The 25000-nt window shown below is 40.8% G+C and overlaps 1 protein-coding gene across 1 annotated transcript in view; it reads right to left on the bottom strand.

The window, feature by feature from the left end:
• The window catches only part of zcchc7 (zinc finger, CCHC domain containing 7), a 157806-nt gene that overhangs the window by 34069 nt on the left and 98737 nt on the right, over nt 1–25000 (bottom strand). Inside the window, exons 4-7 of the mRNA XM_061906976.1 lie at nt 18798–18850; nt 18595–18729; nt 18321–18494; nt 6561–6596 (exon numbers count right to left, since the gene is read on the bottom strand). Coding sequence (XP_061762960.1) covers nt 6561–6596; nt 18321–18494; nt 18595–18729; nt 18798–18850 — 398 coding nt within the window. The remainder of the gene's footprint in view (nt 1–6560; nt 6597–18320; nt 18495–18594; nt 18730–18797; nt 18851–25000) is intronic.

The following is a 25000-nucleotide window of genomic DNA, read 5'->3' as shown; positions in this document are numbered from 1 at the left end:
TCACGTCTTTTAATTGACAAACAAGCTGCTCTTTTCTCTTAGGCTGAGGTCTATATCACCCCCTCGACACACACCAACACACGCACACACACACACACCCACCCACACTTTAAGAAAAAATAGTCTATATGCCCATGCGACTTAAACACAAACACATGCCTTGTCATGATATAACGAAAGTTCAGATCCAATAGAGCGCACCGGTGTTTAAGCCCCACCCACCAAATTTTAGAAGGAACATATTTTTTACATACATTAGCCGCGCCGGACTATAAGCCGCAGAATATTCCGTAAATGTTTATTTACATAGCGTAACTGTTTCCAAATGGCGTCTGTAACGCGGCAGTAAAACGGCGGATCAAACAAAACATTAGTTGTTGTCATGGACACACTAGCTTGCTTCGATCACCTGAACAGCCTAACCCCACGGTGACATTTTGGTGAATTTACGTAACTGAAACAATACTAAAAAAAAGTAAGTAAGTCAATAATACTAACACAGACACTTGTAAAGGTGTTAGCATATTTGCTAAGGACACAAGCTTGATTACGTAACGATAGCACGTACAAATATGCATGAAAACATTCCTGCAGACATCACACATGGGATGGTTTAGTAAGTAAAAATTGTTTTAGTTGTATTGTAAAACTTGGAAGAATCCTTTCAAGCTGAAATACCATACCAATTTTATTTATAAAGCCCTTTAAAAACCACTACAAAGTGCTGTACACCACAAACAAATACAGACGATATATATATATATATATATATATATATATATATATATATATATATATATATATATATACTGTATATAAATAAATGATAAATGGGTTGTACTTGTATAGCGCTTTTCTACCTTCAAGGTACTCAAAGCGCTTTGACACTACTTCCACATTTATCCATTCACACACACATTTACACACTGATGGAGGGAGCTGCCATGCAATGCGCTAACCAGCACCCATCAGGAGCAAGGGTGAAGTGTCTTGCTCAGGACACAACGGACGTGACGAGGTTGGTACTAGGTGAGGATTGACCCAGGGACCCTCGGGTTGCGCACAGTCTCCCATTGCGCCACGCCGTCCCCACACATATGTATACATATGTAAATAGAACTGACAAAAAAAATTTTGGGGTCAAATAATCATTAACTTAAAAATTTGATGCCAGCAACACGTTACAAAGAAGTTGGGAAAGGTGGCAATAAATACTGATAAAGTTGAGGAATGCTCATCAAACTTATTTGGAACATCCCACAGGTGTGTAGGCTAATTGGGAACAGGTAGATGCCATGATTGGGTATAAAAACAGCTTCCATGAAATGCTAAGTCATTCACAAACAAGGATGGGGTGAGGGTCACCACTTTGTAAGCAAATTGTCGAAGAGATTTAGAACATTTCTCAACGAGCTATTGCAAATAATTGAGGGATTTTAACAGTTCGTAAAATCATCAAAAGGTTCAGAGAATCTGGAGAAATCACTGCACGTAAGCGACGATATTACAGACCTTTGATCCCTCAGGCGGTACTGCATCGAAAACCGAAATCAGTGTGTAAAGGATATCATTACATGGGCTCAGGAACACTTCATAAAACCACTGTCAGTAACTACAATCGGTGGCTACATCTGTAAGTGCCAGTTAAAACTCTACTTTGCAAAGCAAAACCCATTTTTCAACAACACACAGAAACGCCGCCGGCTTGGCTGGGCCCGAGCTCATCTAAGATGGACTGATGCAAAGTGGAAAAGTGTTCTGTGGTCTGTCGTGTCCACATTTCAAATTATATTTGGAAACTGTGGACGCGGTGTCCTCCGTAACAAAGAGGAAAATAACCATCCAGATTATTGTAGGCACAAAATTCAAAAGCCAGCATCTGTGATGCTATGGGGTTGTATTAGTGCCCAAGGCATGGGTAACTTACACATCTGTGAAGGCACCCTTAATTCTGAATGGTCCATACAGGTTTTGGAGCAACATATGTTGTCATCCAAGCAACGTTATCATGGACGCCACTGTTTATTTCAGCAAGACAATGCCAAGCCACTTGTTAAAACAGTGTTGCTTTGTAGTAAAAGACTGCGGGTACTTTCCTGGCCCGCCTGCAGTCCAGACCTGTCTCCCATCGAAAATGTGTGGCACATTATGAAGCGTAAAATACGACAGCGGAGACCCCGGACTGTTGAACGACTGAAGCTATACATTAAACAAGAATGGGAAAGAATTCCACTTTCAAAGCTTCAACAATTAGTTTCCTCGGTTCCCAAACGTTTATTGAGTGTTGTTAAAAGAAAAGGTGATGTAACAAAGTGGTGAACATGCCCTTTCCCAACTACTTTGGCACGTGTTGCAGCCATGAAATTCTAAGTTAATTATTATTTGCACAAAACATTTTTTTTTTTTATGAGTTTGAACATCAAATATCTTGTCTTTGTAGTGCATTCAATTGAATATGGGTCAAAAAAGATTTGCAAATCCTTGTATTCCGTTTATATTTACATCTAACACAATTTCCCAACTCATATGGAAACGGGGTTTGTATATATATGTGAATATATATATATATATATATATATATATGTGTGTGTGTATATATATATGTACATATGTATACATACATATGTATGTGTATAAATATATACATTATATAAATATGTACATGCATATATACATATATACACATTAATACATATATACATATGTATATATACAGATATATACATGCATATATATACATATACATACATATATATACATTCATATACATAAATATACTAGGGGTGTGGGAAAAAGATTTGAATACGTTGTGCGATTCAGAATCGATTCTCATTTTTTTTCAAATCGATTTTTGATAATATTTTACAATTTTACTTTCTTAATCAATTCAACAAACCACTACACATCAGTACCATAACAATGCAATTCAATTCCAAAACCAAACCTGACCCTGCAACACTCAGAACAGCAATAAACAGAGCAATTGAGAGGAGACACAAACACGACACAGAATAAACCAAAAGTAAATGAATATTATCAACAACAGTATCAATATTAGTTATAATTTCGGCATAGCAGTGATTCAAAATCCCTCATTGACATTATCATTAGACATTTATAAAAAATAATAAAAAAAGAACAATAGTGTCACAGTGGCTTACACTTGCATCGCATCTCATAAGCTTGACAACACACTGTGTCCAATGTTTTCACAAAAATAAAATAAGTCATATTTTTGGTTCGTTTAATAGTTAAAACAAATTTACATTATTGCAATCAGTTGATTAAACATTGTCCTTTACAATTATAAAAGCTTTTTACAAAAATCTACTACTCTGCTTGCATGTCAGCAGACTGGGGTAGATCCTGCTGAAATCCTATGTATTGAATGAATACATTATCCTTTTGAATCGGAAAAATATTGTTTTTGAATCGAGAATCGCGTTGAATCGAAAAAAAAAATCAATATATTATCGAATATCGCGACCCCAAGAATCGATATTGAATCGAATCGTGGGACAGTCAAAGATTCGCAGCCTTAAAATATGCATATGTATACATATACATATACATATATACACATACATACATATGTATATATATATATATATATCCATGTATACTAGGGGTGTAACGGTACGTGTATTTGTATTGAACCGTTTCGGTAAGAGGGTTTCGGTTCGGTTCGCAGGTGAACCGAACGACACGGACATATAAGTAGCGCACCGCACGTTGTCTAAACCATCATGAATTCATTTACGTGGACCCCGACTTAAACAAGTGGAAAAACTTATTGGGGTTTTACCATTTAGTGGTCAATTGTACGGAATATGTACTGTACTGTGCAATCTACTAATACAAGTTTCAATCAATCAAAACAACAACACACGGCATGCTAGCAACGACTGGGCTATGATAGACTGACCACACCGCCTCTTTTCACGGGATATGTCCTCTTTGCGGAGCTGTCCAGGTGGAGTTTCTTAAATGCCTCGAATGTCCGGCATTTTAAGTTAGGGTTGTATGTATTTTCAATGAACGTTCAGGGTTAAGAAGGGGTTAAAAACAAAAAAAGTTGTGCACACAACGTTAACATTCGTGAGGGCGGGGCAGAGACAGAGAGAGCGAGAGAGTTATGATAAACGCGCTTGCGTCGCCAGGCTCTGCTTTTTATCCCTTGATTAATCAGATTTAATTTTTTATTATCTATAGCAGGGGTTTCAAAATTGTGCCCCGGAGGCCATTTGTGGCACACAGCTAAGGTTTTAAAGGCCCACGGCACATTCTAAAAAAAATATTAAAATAAACAAAAACATAAACAAAAGTGAAATAAAAAATCTTAAAGGCTAAATGTAGTTTAGAAAAACTTGCAACGTTTACTAATAAAACAAAGCTGTTTTTTTTTTCAAACTGTCATTGTTTAAAACATAATATTGAATCAAAATCAATGTTATTATGAATTATTGACCTATCCAAATTTCCGATTACTTCACATCAAATATTCCACTAAGAAAATTATTTTTGGTGGAAGAATTAGTTAATTTGTTAAATAGGTAATCAAAAAATGTATATATATATTTTTTTCTTACTGTACCGAAAATGAACCGAACCGTGACCTCTGAACCGAGGTACGTACCGAACAAAAAATTTTGTGTACCGTTACACCCCTAATGTATAATATACACATACATGTATTTACACATATACATGTATTATACATATACATTAATATATATACAAATATATATTTATGCATATATACACACACACATATATATACATACAGTATATATATATATACACACACACACGCACACACATATATATATATATATATACACATATATATACATACACACACACACACAAACACACAGGTATATATATATATATATATACATGCATATATATATACATATATAAATATATATACATATATATATATATATATACACACATATATATACACATATATACACATATATATATACATATATACATACATATATACATATATATACATATATATATAAATATATATATATAAATATATATATATATATACATATAAATATATAAATATATATATATATATATATTATATATATATATATATATATATATATATATGCATATCCATCCATCTATCCAACCATTTTCTACCGCTTATTCCCTTTAGGGTTGCGGGGGGCGCTGGTGCATATCTCAGCTACAGTCGGGCGGAAGGTGGGGTACGCCCTGGACAAGTCGCCATCTCATCACAGGGCCAACACAGATAGACAGACAACATTCACATTCACATTCACACACTAGGGCCAATTTTTGTGTTGCACATAGAAAAAGCAAATACAATTATCAGAAGAGCAATTTGTTAGATAAAAAGCAGTTAAAAAAAGTTTAAACATTTCAAAGTCTCATGCTAGGTTGAAAGCCAGTGAGTAAAAATGAGTTTTAAGAAGGGTCTTAAAAGTAGCCAAAGACGGGGCCTGTCTCACATGGAGAGGGAGATCATTCCAGAGTTTTGGACCCGCAACAAAGAAATGCTGTAGACGGGTTTTATTTCTGGTTCAATGTATGAAAACAGCGTGCTGCAGTGTCTAGTCAGTCTTTTAGCCATCCTTAGCGGTTCTACTCAAATGGATTCTTCATTCTTCACTCAAAATAATATTTTTAAATTTTACAATACAACTAAAACAATTCTTACTTACTAAACCGTCCCACGTTTGATGTCTGCAGGAGTGCTTCCATGCTTATTTGTCTGTACTATTGTAATATAATCAAGTATTGCTTACTATGCTAAAACGTTTATGAGTGTCTGTGTTCGTATCATAACGGCATTCCTTTTGTATTTGCAGTTTCACAAATTCCTCAGTAAATTCACCAAAATGTCACCGTGTAGTTGAGTCTGTTCAGTTGATTGGAGAGCAAGCTAGTGGGTCCATGACGATGACTTCTGTTTTGTTTGATCAGCCATTTTACTGCCGTGTTACAGACACCGTTTGGAAAATATTAAGGTATGTGAATAAAGATATTACAAAATAACTCATTTCACAATGTATATATGTGCGGCTGTTATATGAAAAATATTCAGTGGGCGTGCTTATTTACTGGTGCACTATATAGTCAGGTAAATACGGTACTTCAATTACTACTTTGGGGAAAAAATAGTAACTGAAACTAATAATTTTAAAACTATTTAACCAATTTGAGAATATTTAGTATCATTTTGGAATATTTTTATTGTGTGTCATTATTTGTAAAAAAATATGCACGTGTACAAATAAAGGAATATAAACTATGGCGCCCAAGATGAGGAAATATGGAGTGTCGTCAATGTTTTCCTTAGTATGGATGAGGTGGCGACTTGTCCAGGGTGTACCCCGCCTTCCGCCCGATTGTAGCTGAGATAGGCGCCAGCGCCCCCCGCGACCCCGAACAGGAATAAGCGGTAGAAAATGGATGGATGGATGGATGGGTGCAGCATTGTTCTACATACAAGCAGTATGATAGAAATACTTAAAAATCAATAGGAAGCAGAGTGTTTGCTGTGTGACACTCACCGTGATGTGGTACTGCCTCCATTGCTCCGGACAGGCCTGCAGACAGAAAGGGTTTTGCATGAAAAGTAAGCACTGACAAATATCTGCAAGCGGTGAAGGGTCGTGCTGCAAGTTGAGCGCTATCAGATCCGAGCAGTCATGACCAAGTGATTACAGATGTTTGCCAACATTTTCCAACATCAATTAATCAAAAACAACCTTTCAGTCCCAAAACTACGGCCCGCGGGCCAGATACGGCTTACCAGCGTCCAAAATCTGGCCCGCGGAAGTCCCAAGTTAAAAAAAATTAAATAATTACATTATTTTATTTTGAATTGGATTTTTTTTTCAAATCTGTCCTTTCTAATCCATTTTACTCTCCTAGCCGCTCAGGCAAATCATTCTGTCGAAAAATGCATTTTCCTATCGATAACTTGACATCATCAGCAGCAAGTGCGCGCGCTTTCAGTCAATTAGTGCGCAAGGAATATATATATATATATATATATATATATATATATATATATATATACACACCATAAAACAGTACCACTTTTTATACAAACCCCGTTTCCATATGAGTTGGGAAATTGTGTTAGATGTAAATATAAACGGAATACAATGATTTGCAAATCATTTTCAACCCATATTCAGTTGAATATGCTACAAAGACAACATATTTGATGTTCAAACTGATAAACATTTTAATTTTTTTGCAAATAATCAATAACTTTAGAATTTGAGGCCAGCAACACGTGATAAAGAAGTTGGGAAAGGTGGCAATAAATACTGATAAAAATGAGAAATGCTCATAAAACACTTATTTGGAACATCCCACAGGTGTGCAGGCTAATTGGGAACAGGTATAAAAGCAGCTTCCATGAAATGCTAAGTAATTCACAAACAACGATGTGGAGAGGGTCACCAAATGTCGAACAGTTTTAGAACAACATTTCTCAATGAGCTATTGCAAGGAATTTAGGAATTTTACCATCTATGGTCCGTAAAATCATAAAAAGGTTAAGAGAATCTGGAGACCATTAATGCTGAATGGTCCATACAGGTTTTGTAGCAACATATGTTTTCATCCAAGCAATGTTATCATGGACGCCCCTGCTTATTTCAGCAAGACAATGCCAAGCCTTGTGTTACAACAGCGTGGTTTCGTAGTAAAAGAGTGCGTGTACTCTACTGGCCTGCCTGCAGTCCAGATCTGTCTCCCATCGAAAATGTGTGGCGCATTATGAAGCGCAAAATACGACAGCGGAGACCCCCAACTGCTGAACGACTAAAGCTGTACATCAAACAAGAATGAGAAAGAATTCCACTTTCAAAGCTTCAACAATTAGTTTCCTCAGTTCCCACACGTTTATTGAGTGTTGTTAAAAGAAAAGGTGATGTAACACAGTGGTGAACATGCCCTTTCCCAACTACTTTAGCACATGTTGCAGCCATGAAATTCTAAGTTAATTATTATTTGCAAAAACTAAATAAAGTTTATGAGTTTGAACATCAAATATCTTGTCTTTGTAGCATATTCAACTGAATATGGGTTGAAAAGGATTTGCAAATCATTGTATTCTGTTTGTATTTACATCCACCACAATTTCCCAACTCATATGGAAACGGGGTTTGTATTTTCCTTTATTTGTTTTTTATTGTAGCAACATGGTGGTTAACGTTTTGGAGACTTGGATATATACAGCCCGGCCCCCGGCCAAATTGTTTTCACTCAATGCGGCCCCCGAGTCAAAAATTTTAGGGACCCTGCCCTAAACACTACTAGCTCCAATTGCGCTATTTTCTCAAAACTATAAATAACCTACCGTGAATTTCAGACTACGCTTTGAAACCTGCGTCTTATAAAGCGGGAGTACATCCGCACCATAACACAACATAAACACAGAAACCCTTGCAGCACTAACTCTTCCAGGACGCTACAATATACACTCCCTGTTAACGTCCCCCAGGTTCCTGCGTTCGTTATCTCCTTCTGTTGTTAAATATTGTTTCCATAAGGTGTTGATCTCATAGGTTTCTATTAGTCATTCTCATCGACATCCCCCTGGGGTGAGTTTTTCCTTGCCCGTATGTGGGCTCTGTACCGCGGATGTCGTTGTGGCTTGTGCAGCCCTTTGAGACACTTGTGATTTAGGGCTATATAGATAAACATTGGTTGATTGATTGATCTGGAGATTGTTTCTTCGGCATTTTTGTGGATATGGCAAAGAACGGAGATGTTGACCTGCAGAGTTTCAAGCACTCTTCAGGGGTCGGCAACCCAAAATGTTGAAAGAGCCATATTGGACCAAAGATACAAAAACAAATCCGCCTGTAGCTGCAAAAAATTAAAAGTCACATTACATACAGATAGTGTGTCATGAGAGATAAATTGAATTATGAGGACTTAAAGGAGCTCAAATATAGCTACAAATGAGGCATAATGATGCAATATGTACATATATCCATCCATCCATTCATTTTCTACCGCTTATTCCCTTTTGGGGGCGCTGGCGTCTATCTCAGCTGCAATCGGGCGGAAGGCGGGGTACACCCTGGACAAGTCCCCACCTCATCGCGGGGCCAACACAGATAGACAAACAACATTCACACTCACATTCACACACTAGGGCCAATTAGCTCACCTAAGTAGCATGTTAGCATGGATTAGCTTGCAGTGATGCAGTGAGCAAATATGTCTGATTATCACTCCACACAAGTCAATAACATCAACAAAACTCACCTTTGTGCATTCACACGCAACGTTAAAAGTTTGGTGGACAAAATGAGACAGAAAAAAAAGTGGCATAAAACACGTCCTCGAAAGTCGGAGAACGTTATACATGTAAACAAACTACGGTGAGTTCAAGGACCGCCAAAATTAGTAGGACAAAACGACGTTTGCCAAATACTCGAATCAGTGAAGCATGTTTAATATAAACAGTGTGCTTTGTAACAATTAGGGAAGTTTGTGTCATGTTTGTCCTACAAAATCCAAAATAAAACAAAAAATATGTTTTTCCCCCTCATCTTTTTCCATTTTTCATACATTTTTCTAAAAGCTCCAGAGAGACACTAGGGAGGCGCTATGCGGCTATAGAGCCGTGGGTTGCCGACCCCCGAACTGTACAAACTATTTCAATGCTTGTAGTCTCCGCTTTTTCATGATATACTAGTTACTATAGTCATCTAATTAGTTACTATGGTCATTTAATTAGTTACTATGGTCATCTAAGTCACAGCAGCTCAGACCAGGTACCAAGCAGTGTGGGTGGGGAGCGTTTCCACAGAGTGTTTCCAAATCGGACAGCCTGAAATGCGGGTGTGTCAGGGACAGACGCGGAAAGATATTTTTACAACAAAGTTCTAAAGCTTGGTGATGTATCAGATCTATCAGATAGTCGTTTTTTGGTTGTTTGTTTTTTACCCTTTGTGTTCATATTTTGCTGTGTTTGTTGCATTTTTGTATGATTGTAAAATATGTGGATGGAGAAGTGTGATGTTCATGTGTTGTCAATATTCAGTGTTTTATCCTTCATAGTTAATATTGTAAACCCATGCATCCGTCCATCCATCCATCCATCTTCTTTCGCTTATCCGAAGTGGGCTCGCGGGGGGCAGCAGCCTAAGCAGGGAAGCCCAGACTTTCCTCTTCCCAGCCAGTTCGTCAAGCTCTCCCTGGGGGATCACGAGACATCGTCTTCCTAACGGGTCCTGGGTCTTCCCCGTGGCCTCCTACTGGTCGGACATACCCGAAACACCTCCCTAGGGAGGCATTCGGGTGGCATCCTGACCAGATGTCCGAACCACCTAATCTGGTTCCTCTACATGTGGAGGAGCAGCGACTTTACTTTGAGTTCCTTCCGGATGGCAGAGCTTCTCACCCCATCTCTAAGGGAGAGACCCGCCACCCGGCGGAGGAAACTAATTTGGGCCACTTGTACCCGTGATCTGGTCCTTTCGGTCATAACCCAAAGCTCATGACCATAGGTGAGGATGGGAACGTAGATCGAACGGGTAAAATGAGAGCTTAGCCTTCCGGGTCAGCTCCTTCTTCACCACAAAGGATCAATACCGCATCCGCATTACTGAAGACGCCGCACCGATCCGTCGGTCGATCTCACGATCCACTCTTCCCTCACTCGTGAACAAGACTCCGAGGTACTTGAACTCCTCCACTGGGGGGAGGGTCCCCTCCCCAACCGGTAGATGGCACTCCACCCTTTTCCGGGAAAGAACCATGGACTCGGACTTGGAGGTGCTAAATCTCATCCCAGCCGCTTTACTTTCGGCTGTGTACCGATCCAGTGAGAGCTGAAGATCCTGGCCAGATGAAGCCATCAGGACCACATTATCTTCAAAAAGCTGAGACCTAATCCTGCAGCCACCAAACCGGATCCCCTCAACGTCCTGACTGCGCCTGGAAATTCTGTTATGAACAGATTTGGTGGCAAAGGACAGCCTTGGCCGAGTCCAACCCTCACTGGAAACGTGTCCGACTTACTGCCGGCAATGCGGACCAAGCTCTGACACTGATCTTACAGGGAGCGGACCGCCACAATCAGACAGTCCAATACCCCATACTCTCTGAGCACTCCCCACAGGACTTCCCGGGGTACACGGTCGAATGCCTTCTCCAAGTCCACAAAGCACATGTAGACTGGTTGGGGCAAACTCCCATGCACCCTCAAGGACCCTGCCGATAGTATCGAGCTGGTCCACAGTTCCACAACCAGGACAAAAACCACACCGTTCCTCCTGAATACAAGGTTCGACTATACGGCGTAAACCCTCCATTCTTTATTTTCATGTACATTCTGGGTGTCTCATTCAGTAAAAAAAGTTAAAATTCCATAAAATTCATTTTTTAAGGCGGTCTGTCATAATTTTTTTAGCATTCAATCAGACATTATTGTCAGGTTTTGTATTAGTGTTCCTAGAAATCAGATATACCGGCCCTCAGACACGTTTTTTTTCTCTCAATTTGGCCCCCCGAGTCAAAATAATTGCCCAGGCCTGGTGTATAGAATATGACAGCCAAGGGGGCTCTGATGCCTCCTCCGTTTGTCAACCTCCGCCCCCCTCCCCAACGGTTCGCACGCCGGCGGCTTGTCGCTCAAGCTTGGTGTGGTTAAAGCATTATCTCCGGGGCTTTGCCACGCTGTTCCCATTGCATGCCGACATCCTCTTCTCCACCGCTGCCACTTCCCGCTGGGAAATTGAAAATGCCGCACTTGCCGCGGGGCAACAGGATTTATCTACTTACACACCCGGTGAGTGGAAACACAGAGGGGTGAGGGCGGGAGAAGGTAGATTCGAACACAGATACAGGACTTAGGGCTGGGCAATAGATCGTTATACTCGATGTATGGCGGGTTTGATGATGCTAACGATGCTTTGGGAGTGGTAATACGAGAGAGAAAGTGCGAATCTGGCAACAAATGGAGGAATAATTAATTCCCAGGAGAAACAGCAGGAGTTGCATCGTGTAGTTTGACTTCAAGCGGGAAGATGTTGAACATCTATGCGGCAAAAGTGTTGCTACAAAAAGTAGCATTGCTGCTAATATGTGGCGTCATTGGAAAAGTCACCCGCTTAAGCGAGGGTCGGCAACCCACAGCTCAAGAGCCGCATAGCACCGCCCTAGTGGCTCTCTGGAGCTTTTTCCAAAAATATATGAAAAATGGAAAAAGTTGAGGGGAAATAAACATATTTTTTGTTTTAATATGGTTTCTGTAGGAGTACAAGCATGACACAAACCTCCCTAATTGTTATAAAGCACACTGTTTGTATTAAACATGTTTCACTGATTTGAGTATTTGCCGAGCGCCGTTCTGTCCTAGTAATTTTGGCGGTCCTTGAACTCACCGTAGTGTGTTTACATGTATAACGTTCTCTGACTTTCTAGGACGTGTTTTATGCCACTTCTTTTTCTGTCTCATTTTGTCCACCAAACTTTACATGTTAAGCGTAAATGTACAAAGGTGAGTTTTGTTGATGTCATTGACTTGTGTGTAGAGCTAATCAGATAGATTTGGTCACTGCATGACTGCAAGCTAATCCATGCTAACATGCTATTTAGGCGAGCTATATGTACATATCACATCATTATACCTCATTTTTAACTATATTTAAGCACCTTTAGTTTCCTTTAAGTCCTCTAAATTCAATTTATATCTAATTTAAGTCCTCATAATTCAATTTATATCTCATGACACAATCTGTATGTAATATGGCTCCTAATTTTTTACGGCTCCAGACGGATTTGTTTTTGTATCTTTGGTCCAATATGGCTCTTTCAACATTTTGGATTGCCGACCCCTGAAAAGTGCTTGAAACTCTGCATGTAAACATCTCCGTTCTTTGCCATACCCACAAAAATGCCAAAGCAACAATTTCTAGATCAATCAATAAATCAATGTTTATCTATATAGCCCTAAATCACAAGTGTCTCAAAGGGCTGCACAAGTCACAACGACATCAGAGCCCACATACGGGCAAGGAAAAACTCACCCCAGTGGGATGTCGATGTGAATGACTATGAGAAACCTATGAGATCAAAATAGTCAACAACAAAAGCAGATAATGTCCACAGGAACTTACCACACAGCGAAGGACATACACTATTTGATTTCCTATCATGCAGCTCATTTTTATTTGACAGTTATTGAAAGATCTTGTGTGACATCATGCACAAAAGTGCACTTTATTTGTTTTTAACTATTGTAGTGGCGTTCTGTACAAAAAGTGCACTTTAATTAAGTGTTGTTTTGATACGTTATCTTAGTGGCATCATGCACAAAAGTGCACTCATAGCTTGTTTTAAAATGTCTCTGACAATCTTGCTCTTGACAAGAATGTTTGTGCCACTGCTTAATAACTGTTTAATAAATAAAGTTTCGGTCAAGTGACTTAGTTGTGATTTCCCTCTCTGCATGAAAGTTTAAAAGTAGCATATATTAATGCAGTATGAAGAAGAATGTTTTAATGTAGACACATAGAATCATCACACTGCTGTGATTTTATGCATCAAGTGTTCATTCAAGGCTAAGGCAAAATATGGAGATATATATGTCGTGTATCGTGACACGGTCTAAAAATATTGAGATATTAAAAAAAGGCCATATCAAGAGTAGTTTACTTTGGGCGTATATGATCCATAGCGTTAGACAAAGTGGCAAATATAATGCAACACGACAATAAACATTCTGTTAAAATCATCCTCATTTTTTATAATCTGCCTTTTTTTATTGTTTAATGTTTATTACTTCTTGTGTGGGAGGTCTTATAAATGTTACAATACCCGGGAATCCATACCAGTACTTTTATTTGTGTTAAGAGATATAATTTTTCAGAATAAAATCTAATTATTTTTTGTTGCAACATTTCAAAATTAGCCCCTGCGATGAGGTGGGCACTTGTCCGGGGTGTACACCGCCTTTCACCCGAATGCAGCTGAGAGAGGCTCCAGCGACCCCCCCCCCCCCCCCCCCCCCCCCACGACTCCAAAAGGGAAAAGCGGTAGAAAATGGAAAAAAATTAGCTAATTATAATAACTGCTTGTATCTTGTTTCACGGTCACATTTCCGAGTGTCAGTTACAAAAGGTTAGATGGCAGTAATGTAGAGTTGGTGGTGTGTTGGCGAGTCAGGTCAGTGTTTGATTGTGCCCAAAAAGTCTTCATACTGTAAGTATTAAGGTTGTCAAAAAAAAAAGAGAGATTTTAGAATTGATCGAGATTCTTGTTTGTAAAGATTCTCAATCGATCAAAAAAAATAATAATAATTGAGTTTGTCAGGCTGCGATGAGGTGGCCACTTGTCCAGGGTGTACCCCGCCTTCTGCCCGATTGTAGCTGAGATAGGCACCAGCGCCCACCGCGACCCCAAAGGAAATAAGCGGTAGAAAATGGAAGGATGGATGGATGGACAGTTTGTCAAGAAGGACACTGTAACCGAATGGACAAGTTCACATTGCCTTTCTGTTTAAACTGATCTTTCAGTCGGAAGTACAAGTGCCGTCCATAGCATTTTCACTTCATTCATCACTCCAAGCAACGTTTGTATGTTTTACAATATAACTACAACAATTCTTAATTGCAGGGAGTTGTTTGGGGCATGTCTGACCGGTAGGAGGCCAGGGGGAAGACCCAGGACACGTTGGGAAGACTATGTCTCCCGGCTGACAAGGGAACACCTCGGGATCCACCGGGAAGAGCTGGACAAAGTGGCTGGGGAGAGGAAAGTCTGGGTTTATCCACTTAGGCTGCTGCCCCCGCGACCCGACCTCGGATAAGCGGAAGAAGATGGATGGATGGATGGATGGATGGATGGAATGTGGCCTCCGGATCGGTGCAGAGTCTTCAGTAATGCGGACGCCGTATCGATCCGTTGCGGTGAAGAAGGAGCTGAGCCGGAAGGCAAAGCTCTCAATTTACTGGTCGATATACGTTCCCATCCTCACCTATCGTCATGAGCTTTGGGTTAAGACCGAAAGGACAAGATCACGGGTACAAGCGGCCCAAATAAGTTTCAGTGCTCTCCCTTAGAGATAGGGTGATAAGCTCGAAGTAAAGCCACTGCTCCTCCACATGGAGAGGAGCCAGATGAGGTGGTTTGGGCATCTGGTCAGGATGCCACCCGAACTCCTCCTAAGGGAACGTCCGACCGGTAAGAGGCCACGGGGAAGACCCAGGACACGTTGGGGAGACTATGTCTCCCGGCTGGCCTGGGAACACCTCGGGGTCCCCCGGGAAGAGCTGGACAAAGTGGCTTGGGAGATGAGAGTCTGGGCTTCTCTACTTAGGCTGCTGCCCCCACGACCCAACCTCTGATAAGCGAAAGAAGTATAATGGATGGATTGATGGAATGTGGCCTCCGAGTCAAAATATTTGCCCAGCTCCGGCGTAAACATTACAAACGTGAATATTCATGTTTCTGTTTTTTTTTTGTAGTCCCACACACTTTCTCCGGCAGTAATGGTAAGTACGTGAGCGAGGGGTCAGCACACGCTGCTGTTCACATTAATTGATACACTTCAGCGATTACAGCTTCGTTACGCCTGTGTGTGTGTGTGTGTGTGTGTGTGTGTGTCTGTGTGTGTGTGTGTCTTGAAGCGAAGGGTGAATCTAATGACCGTCAATGACAATTACCCTGCCCATTACGGTGCCCACCGCAACTACAACGCCACACAGCTGCAAAAAGCCCCCGCGTATGTCAGCAGCCCGCATGTTCCTCACTTTCTTTCCTTTTTTTTTTCTTGCCCTCCGTCAGTCAGTCATGTAGTGTGCTCTGTGATGGATGAGTAACCAGATGAACACCACAGGGAGACCCTCTCCATCCATTTTCCTAACCTTCTGCCACAGATATTGTCTTCCCGCCACCCTTTCGTGGACCCCCCGAATCCTCACTCCTTTTTCTTAAGAGGCGAATTTTTGCGGAATCAAATGAGGTGCGTCTGCGCGAAAGCGGGGAGTCAGGTCTCCGTCCCCTGGGCCCTTCTGTGTCTCTCATTAAAGACAGACGGTTGACGGAGCGCAAGTGTGTCGCTCGCCTCGGCTGTCGCCCTCGACAACAACACACCGCCCTGGCGGTCTGGAGGGAGAGAACGAACGGGCGGGAGGGGGCTTTGCTTTAAAAGAACGCTTGATGAGATGGAGGACAACACAGCTGTTGATATCCATATTTATTTCTCTTTGGGTTTATATCCTAAAAGTACAAACCCCGTTTCCATATGAGTTGGGAAATTCTGTTAGATGTAAATATAAGCGGAATACAATGATTTGCAAATCATTTTCAACCCATATTCAATTGAATGCACTACAAAGACAAGATATTTGATGTTTTTTTTTTCTAATAATAATTAACTTAGAATTTCATGGCTGCAACACGTGCCAAAGTAGTTAGGAACGGGCATGTTCACCACTGTGTTACATCACCTTTTCTTTTAACAACACTCAATAAAAGTTTGGGAACTGAAGAAACTAATTGTTGAAGCTTTGAAAGTGGAATTCTTTCCCATTCTTGTTTTGTGTAGAGCTTCAGTCATTCAACAGTCTCCGCTGTCGTATTTTTGGCTTCACAATGCGCCACACATTTACGATGGGAGACAGGTCTGGACTGCAGGCGGGCCAGGAGAGTACCCGCACTCTTTTTTTAGAAAGCCACGCTGTTGTAACACGTGCTGAATGTGGCTTAGCATTGTCTTGCTGAAATAAGCAGGGGCGTCTATGAAAAATATGGCGCTTAAATGGCAGCATATGTTGTTCCAAAACCTGTATGTACCTTTTAGCATTAATGGTGTCTTCACAGATGTGTAAGTTACCCATACCTTGGGCACTAATGCACCCCCATACCATCACAGATGCTGGCTTTTGAACTTTGCGTCGATAACAGTCTGGATGGTTCGCTTCCCATTTTGGTCCGGATGACACAATGTCGAATATTTACAAAAACAATTGGAAATGTGGACTCGTCAGACCACAGAACACTTTTCCACTTTGCATCAGTCCATCTTAGATGATCTCGGGCCCAGAGAAGCCAGTGGCGTTTTTGGATGTTGTTGATAATGGCTTTCGCTTTGCAAAGTAGAGCTTTAACTTGCACTTACAGATATAGCGACAAACTGTATTTAGTGACAGTAGTTTTCTGAAGTGTTCCTGAGCCCATGTGGTGATATCCTATAGAAATTGATGTCGGTTGTTGATACAGTGCCGTCTGAGGGATCGAAGTTCATGGTCATCCAATGTTGGTTTCTGGCCATGCCGCTTATGTGGAGTGATTTCTCCAGATTCTCCAAACCTTTTGATGATATTATAACTTAAATTTATAGCGCGCTTTTCTAAACACTCAAAGCGCTCACAGAGAAGTGGGACTCAACAATCATTCACACCTGGTGGTGGTAAGCTACATCAGTAGCCACAGCTGCCCTGGAGTAGACTGACGGAAGCGTGGCTGCCAGTTTGCGCCTACGGCCCCTCCGACCACCACCTATCATTCATTCATCATTCATTCACCAGTGTGAGCGGCACCGGGTAAAGGGTGAAGTGTCCTGCCCAAGGACACAACGGCAGCGATTTTTTGGATGTCAATAGGTGGGAAGCGAACCTGCAACCCTCAGTTTTCTGGCAGGCCGCTCTACCCACTACGCCATGGACAGTAGATGTTGAAATCCCTAAATTTCTTGCAATTGCACTTTGAGAAACATTGTTCTTAAACTCTTTGACTATTTGCTCACGCAGTTGTGGACAAAGGGGTGTACCTCATCCCATCCTTTCTTGTGAAAGACTGAGCATTTTTTGGGAAGATGTTTTTATACCCAATCATGGCACCCACCTGTTCCCATTTAGCCTGCACACCCGAGGGATGTACCAAATAAGTGTTTGATGAGCATTCCTCAACTTTATCAGTATTTATTGCCACCTTTCCCAACTTTTTTGTCACATGTTGCTGGCATCAAATTCTAAAGTTAATGATTATTTGCAAAAACAAAATGTTTATGAGTTTGAACATCAAATATGTTGTCTTTGTAGCATATTCAACTGAATATGGGTTGAAAATGATTTGCAAATCATTGTATTCCTTTTATATTTACATCTAACACAACGTCCAAACTCATATGGAAAGAAGGTTTGTATTTTTTTATTTTTTGTGTTTATTCGGTCATTGGTGGAGCTAAGGATATGTGAATATTGTTTGTAATATTGTTGTGAGCACTTTGGAAACCTTTCTGTTGTTTAAATGTGCCATACAAATAAAGTGGATTGGATTGGATTGGTACTCACGTTACTGAAGTGGCCCTTGATGCCGCAGCGGTTGCACCACTTTTCGTAGAAGGGCCTCTCGTTGCAGGACTGCTGGGCGTGGCCAGGGAGCCCGCAGTTCTTGCAATACCGATTGGGACACGTTTGGACTTTGTGGTCGGAGCCGCCACAAAGGTAGCAGCAAAGCAACATCTTCTGCAGACCCAACAGCAAAAAAAAAAAAAAAAAATGTACAATAAAAAAAACCGCTCATTGATTACATCGTACGTATTCCGGTGCAAAGAGTGGAACTGACCTCGGCATTTGGGCAGTTTTTGGACAAATGTCCCGTTCTTCCACACCTGTAGCAAACGCCTGTGTAGTATCTGTTGTGCTGGTTGGACAGCCGTGGAGGGGCGCGCCTCACTCCGGGTTTATTCTGGATTTGAGCCTGGAACAAAGTATACGTAAATATAGTAAGAATCAGACTTTTTATTACAAATCAAATCATTCACTGACCTTCTTGTCCTTCTCCAGAACCAACCAGTTGCCGGAGTGGTCTGCTTCCACGTCTGCAAACACATACACACAACACATTGTTGTTCTCAGGGAAGGTTGCACAATATGATCATTTCCAGGAGTTATCTCACCCACTCAGAACTTTTTCTCATGCTTTCCAATCTTGTAAAAGTGTGTAGAATAAATATTACCTTTCAGCATTTCTCTCAACTAAGATTTGCTTCAGCCTGCCACACGTAGTCATTTTGATATCATGTGTTGCTTTAATTACAACACTTATGTAAGATGTTTCAAGTCATTTTGATAGTAGGCTAATACAGACATATAAAGTTAAAGTTAAAGTACCAATGAATGTCACACACACACTAGGTGTGTTGAAGTTTGTCCTCTGCATTTGACCCATCCCGTTGATCACCCCCTGGGAGGTGAGGGGAGCAGTGGGCAGCAGCTGTCCCGCGCCCGGGAATCATTTATGGTCATGTTTTGCCTTCATTATAACAATTGTATAAGACTTTTAAAGTCACTTTGATAGCAGGCTAATATAGACACTTACATGATGTGTTGCCTTCATTGTAACACTTTTAAAGTCACTTTGATAGTAGGCTAATATAGACACATCATGTGTTGCCTTCACTACAACATTTATGTAATACTTTTAAAGTCATTTCGATAGTAGGCTAGTATAGCTAATATAGACACTTAAATCATGTGTTGCCTTCATTGTAACATTTATATAAGACTTTTAGAGTCATTTCGATAGTAGGCTAGTATAGCTAATATAGACACTTACATCAATCAATCAATCAATGTTTACTTATATAGCCCTAAATCACTAGTGTCTCAAAGGGCTGCACAAACCACCACGACATCCTCGGTAGGCCCACATAAGGGCAAGGAAAACTCACACCCAGTGGGACATTGGTGACAATAATGACCCAGTGGGACGTCGGTTACAATGATGACTATGAGAACCTTAGAGAGGAGGAAAGCAATGGATGTCGAGCGGATCTAACATGATACTGTGAAAGTTCAATCCACAATGGATCCAACACAGTCGCGAGAGTCCAGTCTAAAGAGGATCCAAGACACAGCAGCGAGAGTCCCGTTCACAGCGGAGCCAGCAGGAAACCATCCCAAGCGTAGGCGGACCAGCAGCGCAGAGATGTCCCCAGCCGATACACAGGCGAGCAGTACATGGCCACCGGATCGGACCGGACCCCCTCCACACGGGAGAGTGGGACATAGAAGAAAAAGAAAAGAAACGGCAGATCAACTGGTCTAAAAAGGGAGTCTATTTAAAGGCTAGAGTATACAAATGAGTTTTAAGGTGAGACTTAAATGCTTCTACTGAGGTGGCATCGCGAACTGTTACCGGGAGGGCATTCCAGAGTACTGGAGCCCGAACGGAAAATGCTCTATAGCCCGCAGACTTTTTTTGGGCTTTGGGAATCACTAATAAGCTGGAGTCCTTTGAACGCAGATTTCTTGCCGGGACATATGGTACAATACAATCGGCAAGATAAGATGGAGCTAGACCGTGTAGTATTTTATACGTAAGTAGTAAAACCTTAAAGTCACATCTTAAGTGCACAGGAAGCCAGTGCAGGTGAGCCAGTACAGGCGTAATGTGATCAAACTTTCTTGTTCTTGTCAAAAGTCTAGCAGCCGCATTTTGTACCAACTGTAATCTTTTAATGCTAGACATGGGGAGACCCGAAAATAATACGTTACAGTAGTCGAGGCGAGACGTAACAAACGCATGGATAATGATCTCAGCGTCTTTAATGGACAGAATGGAGCGAATTTTAGCGATATTACGGAGATGAAAGAAGGCCGTTTTAGTAACGCTTTTAATGTGTGCCTCAAAGGAGAGAGTTGGGTCGAAGATAATACCCAGATTCTTTACCGTGTTGCCTTGTTTAATTGTTTGGTTGTCAAATGTTAGAGTTGTATTATTAAATAGAGTTCGGTGTCTAGCAGGACCGATAATCAGCATTTCCGTTTTTTTGGCGTTGAGTTGCAAAAAGTTAGCGGACATCCATTGTTTAATTTCATTAAGACACGCCTCCAGCTGACTACAATCCGGCGTGTTGGTCAGCTTTAGGGGCATGTAGAGTTGGGTGTCATCAGCATAACAGTGAAAGCTAATACCGTATTTGCGTATGATGTCACCTAGCGGCAGCATGTAGATGCTGAAGAGTGCAGGGCCAAGGACCGAACCCTGGGGAACTCCACATGTTACCTTAACGTAGTCCGAGGTCACATTGTTATGGGAGACACACTGCATCCTATCAGTAAGATAAGAGTTAAACCAAGACAGGGCTAAGTCTGACATACCAATTCGTGTTTTGATACGTTCTAATAAAATATTATGATCGACGGTATCGAAAGCAGCGCTAAGATCGAGGAGCAGCAACATAGATGACGCATCAGAATCCATCGTTAGCAATAGATCATTAGTCATTTTTGCGAGGGCTGTCTCCGTGGAGTGATTTGCCCTGAAACCGGATTGAAAGGTTTCACATAGATTGTTAGACGCTAAGTGTTCATTTAACTGCTCCGCAACAATTTTTTCAAGGATTTTTGAAATAAAGGGAAGGTGAGACACCGGTCGGTAATTTACCATGAGGTCAGGATCGAGGTTAGGTCTTTTAAGAAGAGGATGAATAACCGCTTTTTTAAATGCTAGGGGAACAGTGCCCGAGGAGAGTGATAAGTTTATAATATTTAGCACTGATGGACCTAATAATACAAAGAGCTCCTTGATCAGTTTCCCAGGAAGAGGGTCAAGTAAACATGTTGTCTGTTTTATTCCATTTACACGTTGTAACAATTCCTCTAATGTTATTTCCTCAAAACGAGAGAAACTATTTTGGAGGGCAGTATTCGCCATATATACAATCGTGTCAGTGTTAATAGAACCCCGTTGTAGCTGGGACGCATTGTCTTTAATCTCCTTTCTAATGACTTCAATTTTCTTACTAAAGAATTGCATAAAGTCATCAGCTGAGTGGGTTGAGCTACTGGAAGGAGTCCCTTGTTGGGTTAGCGATGCTACCGTACTAAACAAAAATTTAGGATCGTTTTTATTACGGTGGATGAGATTTGAGTAATATTTAGCTTTAGCTAAGGTAAGCATGCGTTTATAAGTTATTAAACCATCACTCCATGCTTGATGGTGTACCTCAAGTTTAGTCGTGCGCCATTTGCGTTCCAGCTTTCTACATAATTTCTGAGCTCTAGTTTCTTCTGTAAACCACGGGGTGTGCTTTTTTGGAGCCTTTTTTAACTTTAGCGGTGCTATGTTATCAATGGTTTCGCGCAGGGCGTTGTTAAAGTTGTTAGTGAGGTTATCAATAGAGCCCACATACTTTGGGAATGGTGCCATTACCGAGGGCAGTAGGTCAGCAAGAGTTGTCGTTGTGGCTGTATTAATGTTGCGGCTGCTATAGCAGTTATTATTATTATTAGTTTGACGAACATGCGTCTGAACCTCGAATTTTATAAGGTAATGATCAGACAATACTTTAGTATACGGGAGTATCGTAACTTTGGAAACGGTGATGCCCCTGACAAGCACTAGGTCTATCGTATTACCGTTGCGATGCGTGGGTTCATTTATTATTTGTGTGAGACCACAGCTATCAATTACAGTCTGGAGCGCTACGCACGGTGGGTCCGATGGGGTATTCATATGGATATTAAAGTCCCCCATTATGATTATATTATCGGCGTGTGTCACTAGATCAGCAACGAACTCTGAGAATTCATTAATAAAGTCCGAATAGGGCCCTGGGGGGCGGTAGATAACAGCCAGGTGTAGAGGCAGCGGTGTGACAGACCTCATAGTAAGCACCTCAAACGATTTATATTTATCATTTATGTTAGGACTAAGGTTAAAGTTTTCGTTGTATATTAGTGCAACCCCCCCACCCCTTTTGAGCGGACGGGCAATATGCGCATGTGTAAAGTTAGGAGGACATGCCTCATTTAGCGCAAAAAAGTCGTTTGGTTTAAGCCAGGTTTCGCTGAGACCGATGACGTTAAGATTGTTGTCTCTGATAATATCATTAACTAACAACGTTTTAGGAGACAATGATCTTATGTTTAAAAAACCTATATTATAGGTAGTGGGCTGTTTTAGGGAGTTTTTGATCAAATTATCCGTAGTAGCAATATTAATAATGTTGTGTTTATTATGCCCAGTGCATTTAGTATAGTTACGACCATATCTAGGAATTGATACGACAGGAATTTTCCGATTGTTTGATTGTTGCTTTGATAAACTGCACGCATCATGGTTAGCCACCTCAGTAACGGGGATTTTCCGATTGTTTGTTTGTTGCTTTGATAAACTGCACGCATCATAGTTAGCCACCTCAGTAAAACACATGTCCAACTCTGAAACACTCAAAGCAGAAAAAACTTGTTCTAATTTAACTGACTCCTTACCCAGACCAGTACATCATGTGTTGCCTTCATTATAACACTTATACAAGACTTTTAAAGTCATTTTGATAGTAGGCTAATATAGACACTTACATCATGTGCTGCCTTCATTATAACAATTGTATAAGACTTTTAAAGTCATTTTGATAGTAGGCTAATATCGCTAATATAGACACTTACATCATGTGTTGCCTTCATTATAACACTTGTATAAGACTTTTAAAGTAATTTTGATTGTAGGCTAATATAGACACATGTGTTGCCTTCATTATATCACTTATATGAGACTTTTAAAGTCCTTTTGATAGTAGGCGAATATAGACACGTGTATTGCCTTCATTGAAACACTTATATAAGACTTTTAAAGTCATTTTGATAGTAGGCTAATATAGACACGTCATGTATTGCCTTAATTATAACATTTATATAAGACTTTTATAGTTATTTAGATAGTAAGCTAATACAGACACATCATGTATTGCCTTCAATACAACACTTATATAAGACTTTTAGTAATTTTGATAGTAGGCTAATATAGACACTTCATCTATTGCCTTCGTTATAACACTTATATAAGACTTTTAAAGTAATTTTGATAGTAGGCTAATATAGACAAATCATGTATTGCCTTCATTATAACACTTATATTTTAACTTTTTGGCGGCTCCAGACCGATTACTTCTTTGTATTTTTGGTCCAATATGGCACTTTCAACATTTTGGGTCACCGACCCCTGCCCTAGAAGCCCAGTCAAATAAACACTAGAATCCAGACTGATAAAGAGAAAGAAAAATACCTTGAAAACCCCAAAGCGTGAGCTCAGTGTCCCCGCCTGAGTAGGACAGGCAGGACAGGCACGGGTGCGCAGCTGTGGCGCGGCACATCTGTACCAGAGACACTAAACGGGCCCCCGGGGGAGACGGCAATTCTCCGAAGAGCCACAAAAGAGTAACTGACATTGAGAAATAGTAACGGAACACATGCAGACACATGTTCTCGGCTGCTAATGACGTGCCGGTGGCAAGGAGCCGCCACAGGCTGGCGTGCTTGCACACAAAGACACAGGCGCGCATCCACCCAGGCGATTAGCTGCTTGACAGTCTTTAGCCTTTGGACAAACACGCAGCCCTGAGCCAAAATCAAATATTTCACTCTTCTACGTTTCTTTACTTCTTTTTACTGACTGGCTGTACAAGGGTCCTTATCGCTACTCCGCTCGGGCCCCCCAGCCCCCTGCCACCTTTGCTTTTGGTCCCTCGGGCGCATTTCTCGACGCGCAACCCAATCAGAAATAATGACAACTTTTACTTTGAAAATACGCACGCAGACAAGGGTGTAACGCTTGACGACCGCGGCACACACCGCCGTTCAATTACTGTCCTGGGAAATCACAGTTCCGTCATTGGAGGAAAATAGCATACTAATTAGGGACGGAACCATGTAAACAAATTCCCCAGCTGGCCCTTGGCAAGGGCCTAGTACCTGACTGGCCCCTAGCCAGGGATACAGTGAAGACCTCAAGAGCGGAGCAGGCAGAAGACAGTAGATTTTAAAGAACTACCACAACAGCTGCGATGGCCAATACATACATATACACATATATATATATATATATATATACACATATATATATATATATATATATATATATATATATATATATATATATATATATATATATATATATATATTAGGGGTGTGGGAAAAAATCGATTCGAATACGAATCGCGATTCTCACCTAGTGCGATTCAGAA

Source organism: Nerophis ophidion, linkage group LG01 (genome assembly GCF_033978795.1).
Source record: "Nerophis ophidion isolate RoL-2023_Sa linkage group LG01, RoL_Noph_v1.0, whole genome shotgun sequence".
NCBI classification, from domain to species: domain Eukaryota; kingdom Metazoa; phylum Chordata; class Actinopteri; order Syngnathiformes; family Syngnathidae; genus Nerophis; species Nerophis ophidion.
This window is presented reverse-complemented; position numbering and strand designations above follow the sequence as displayed.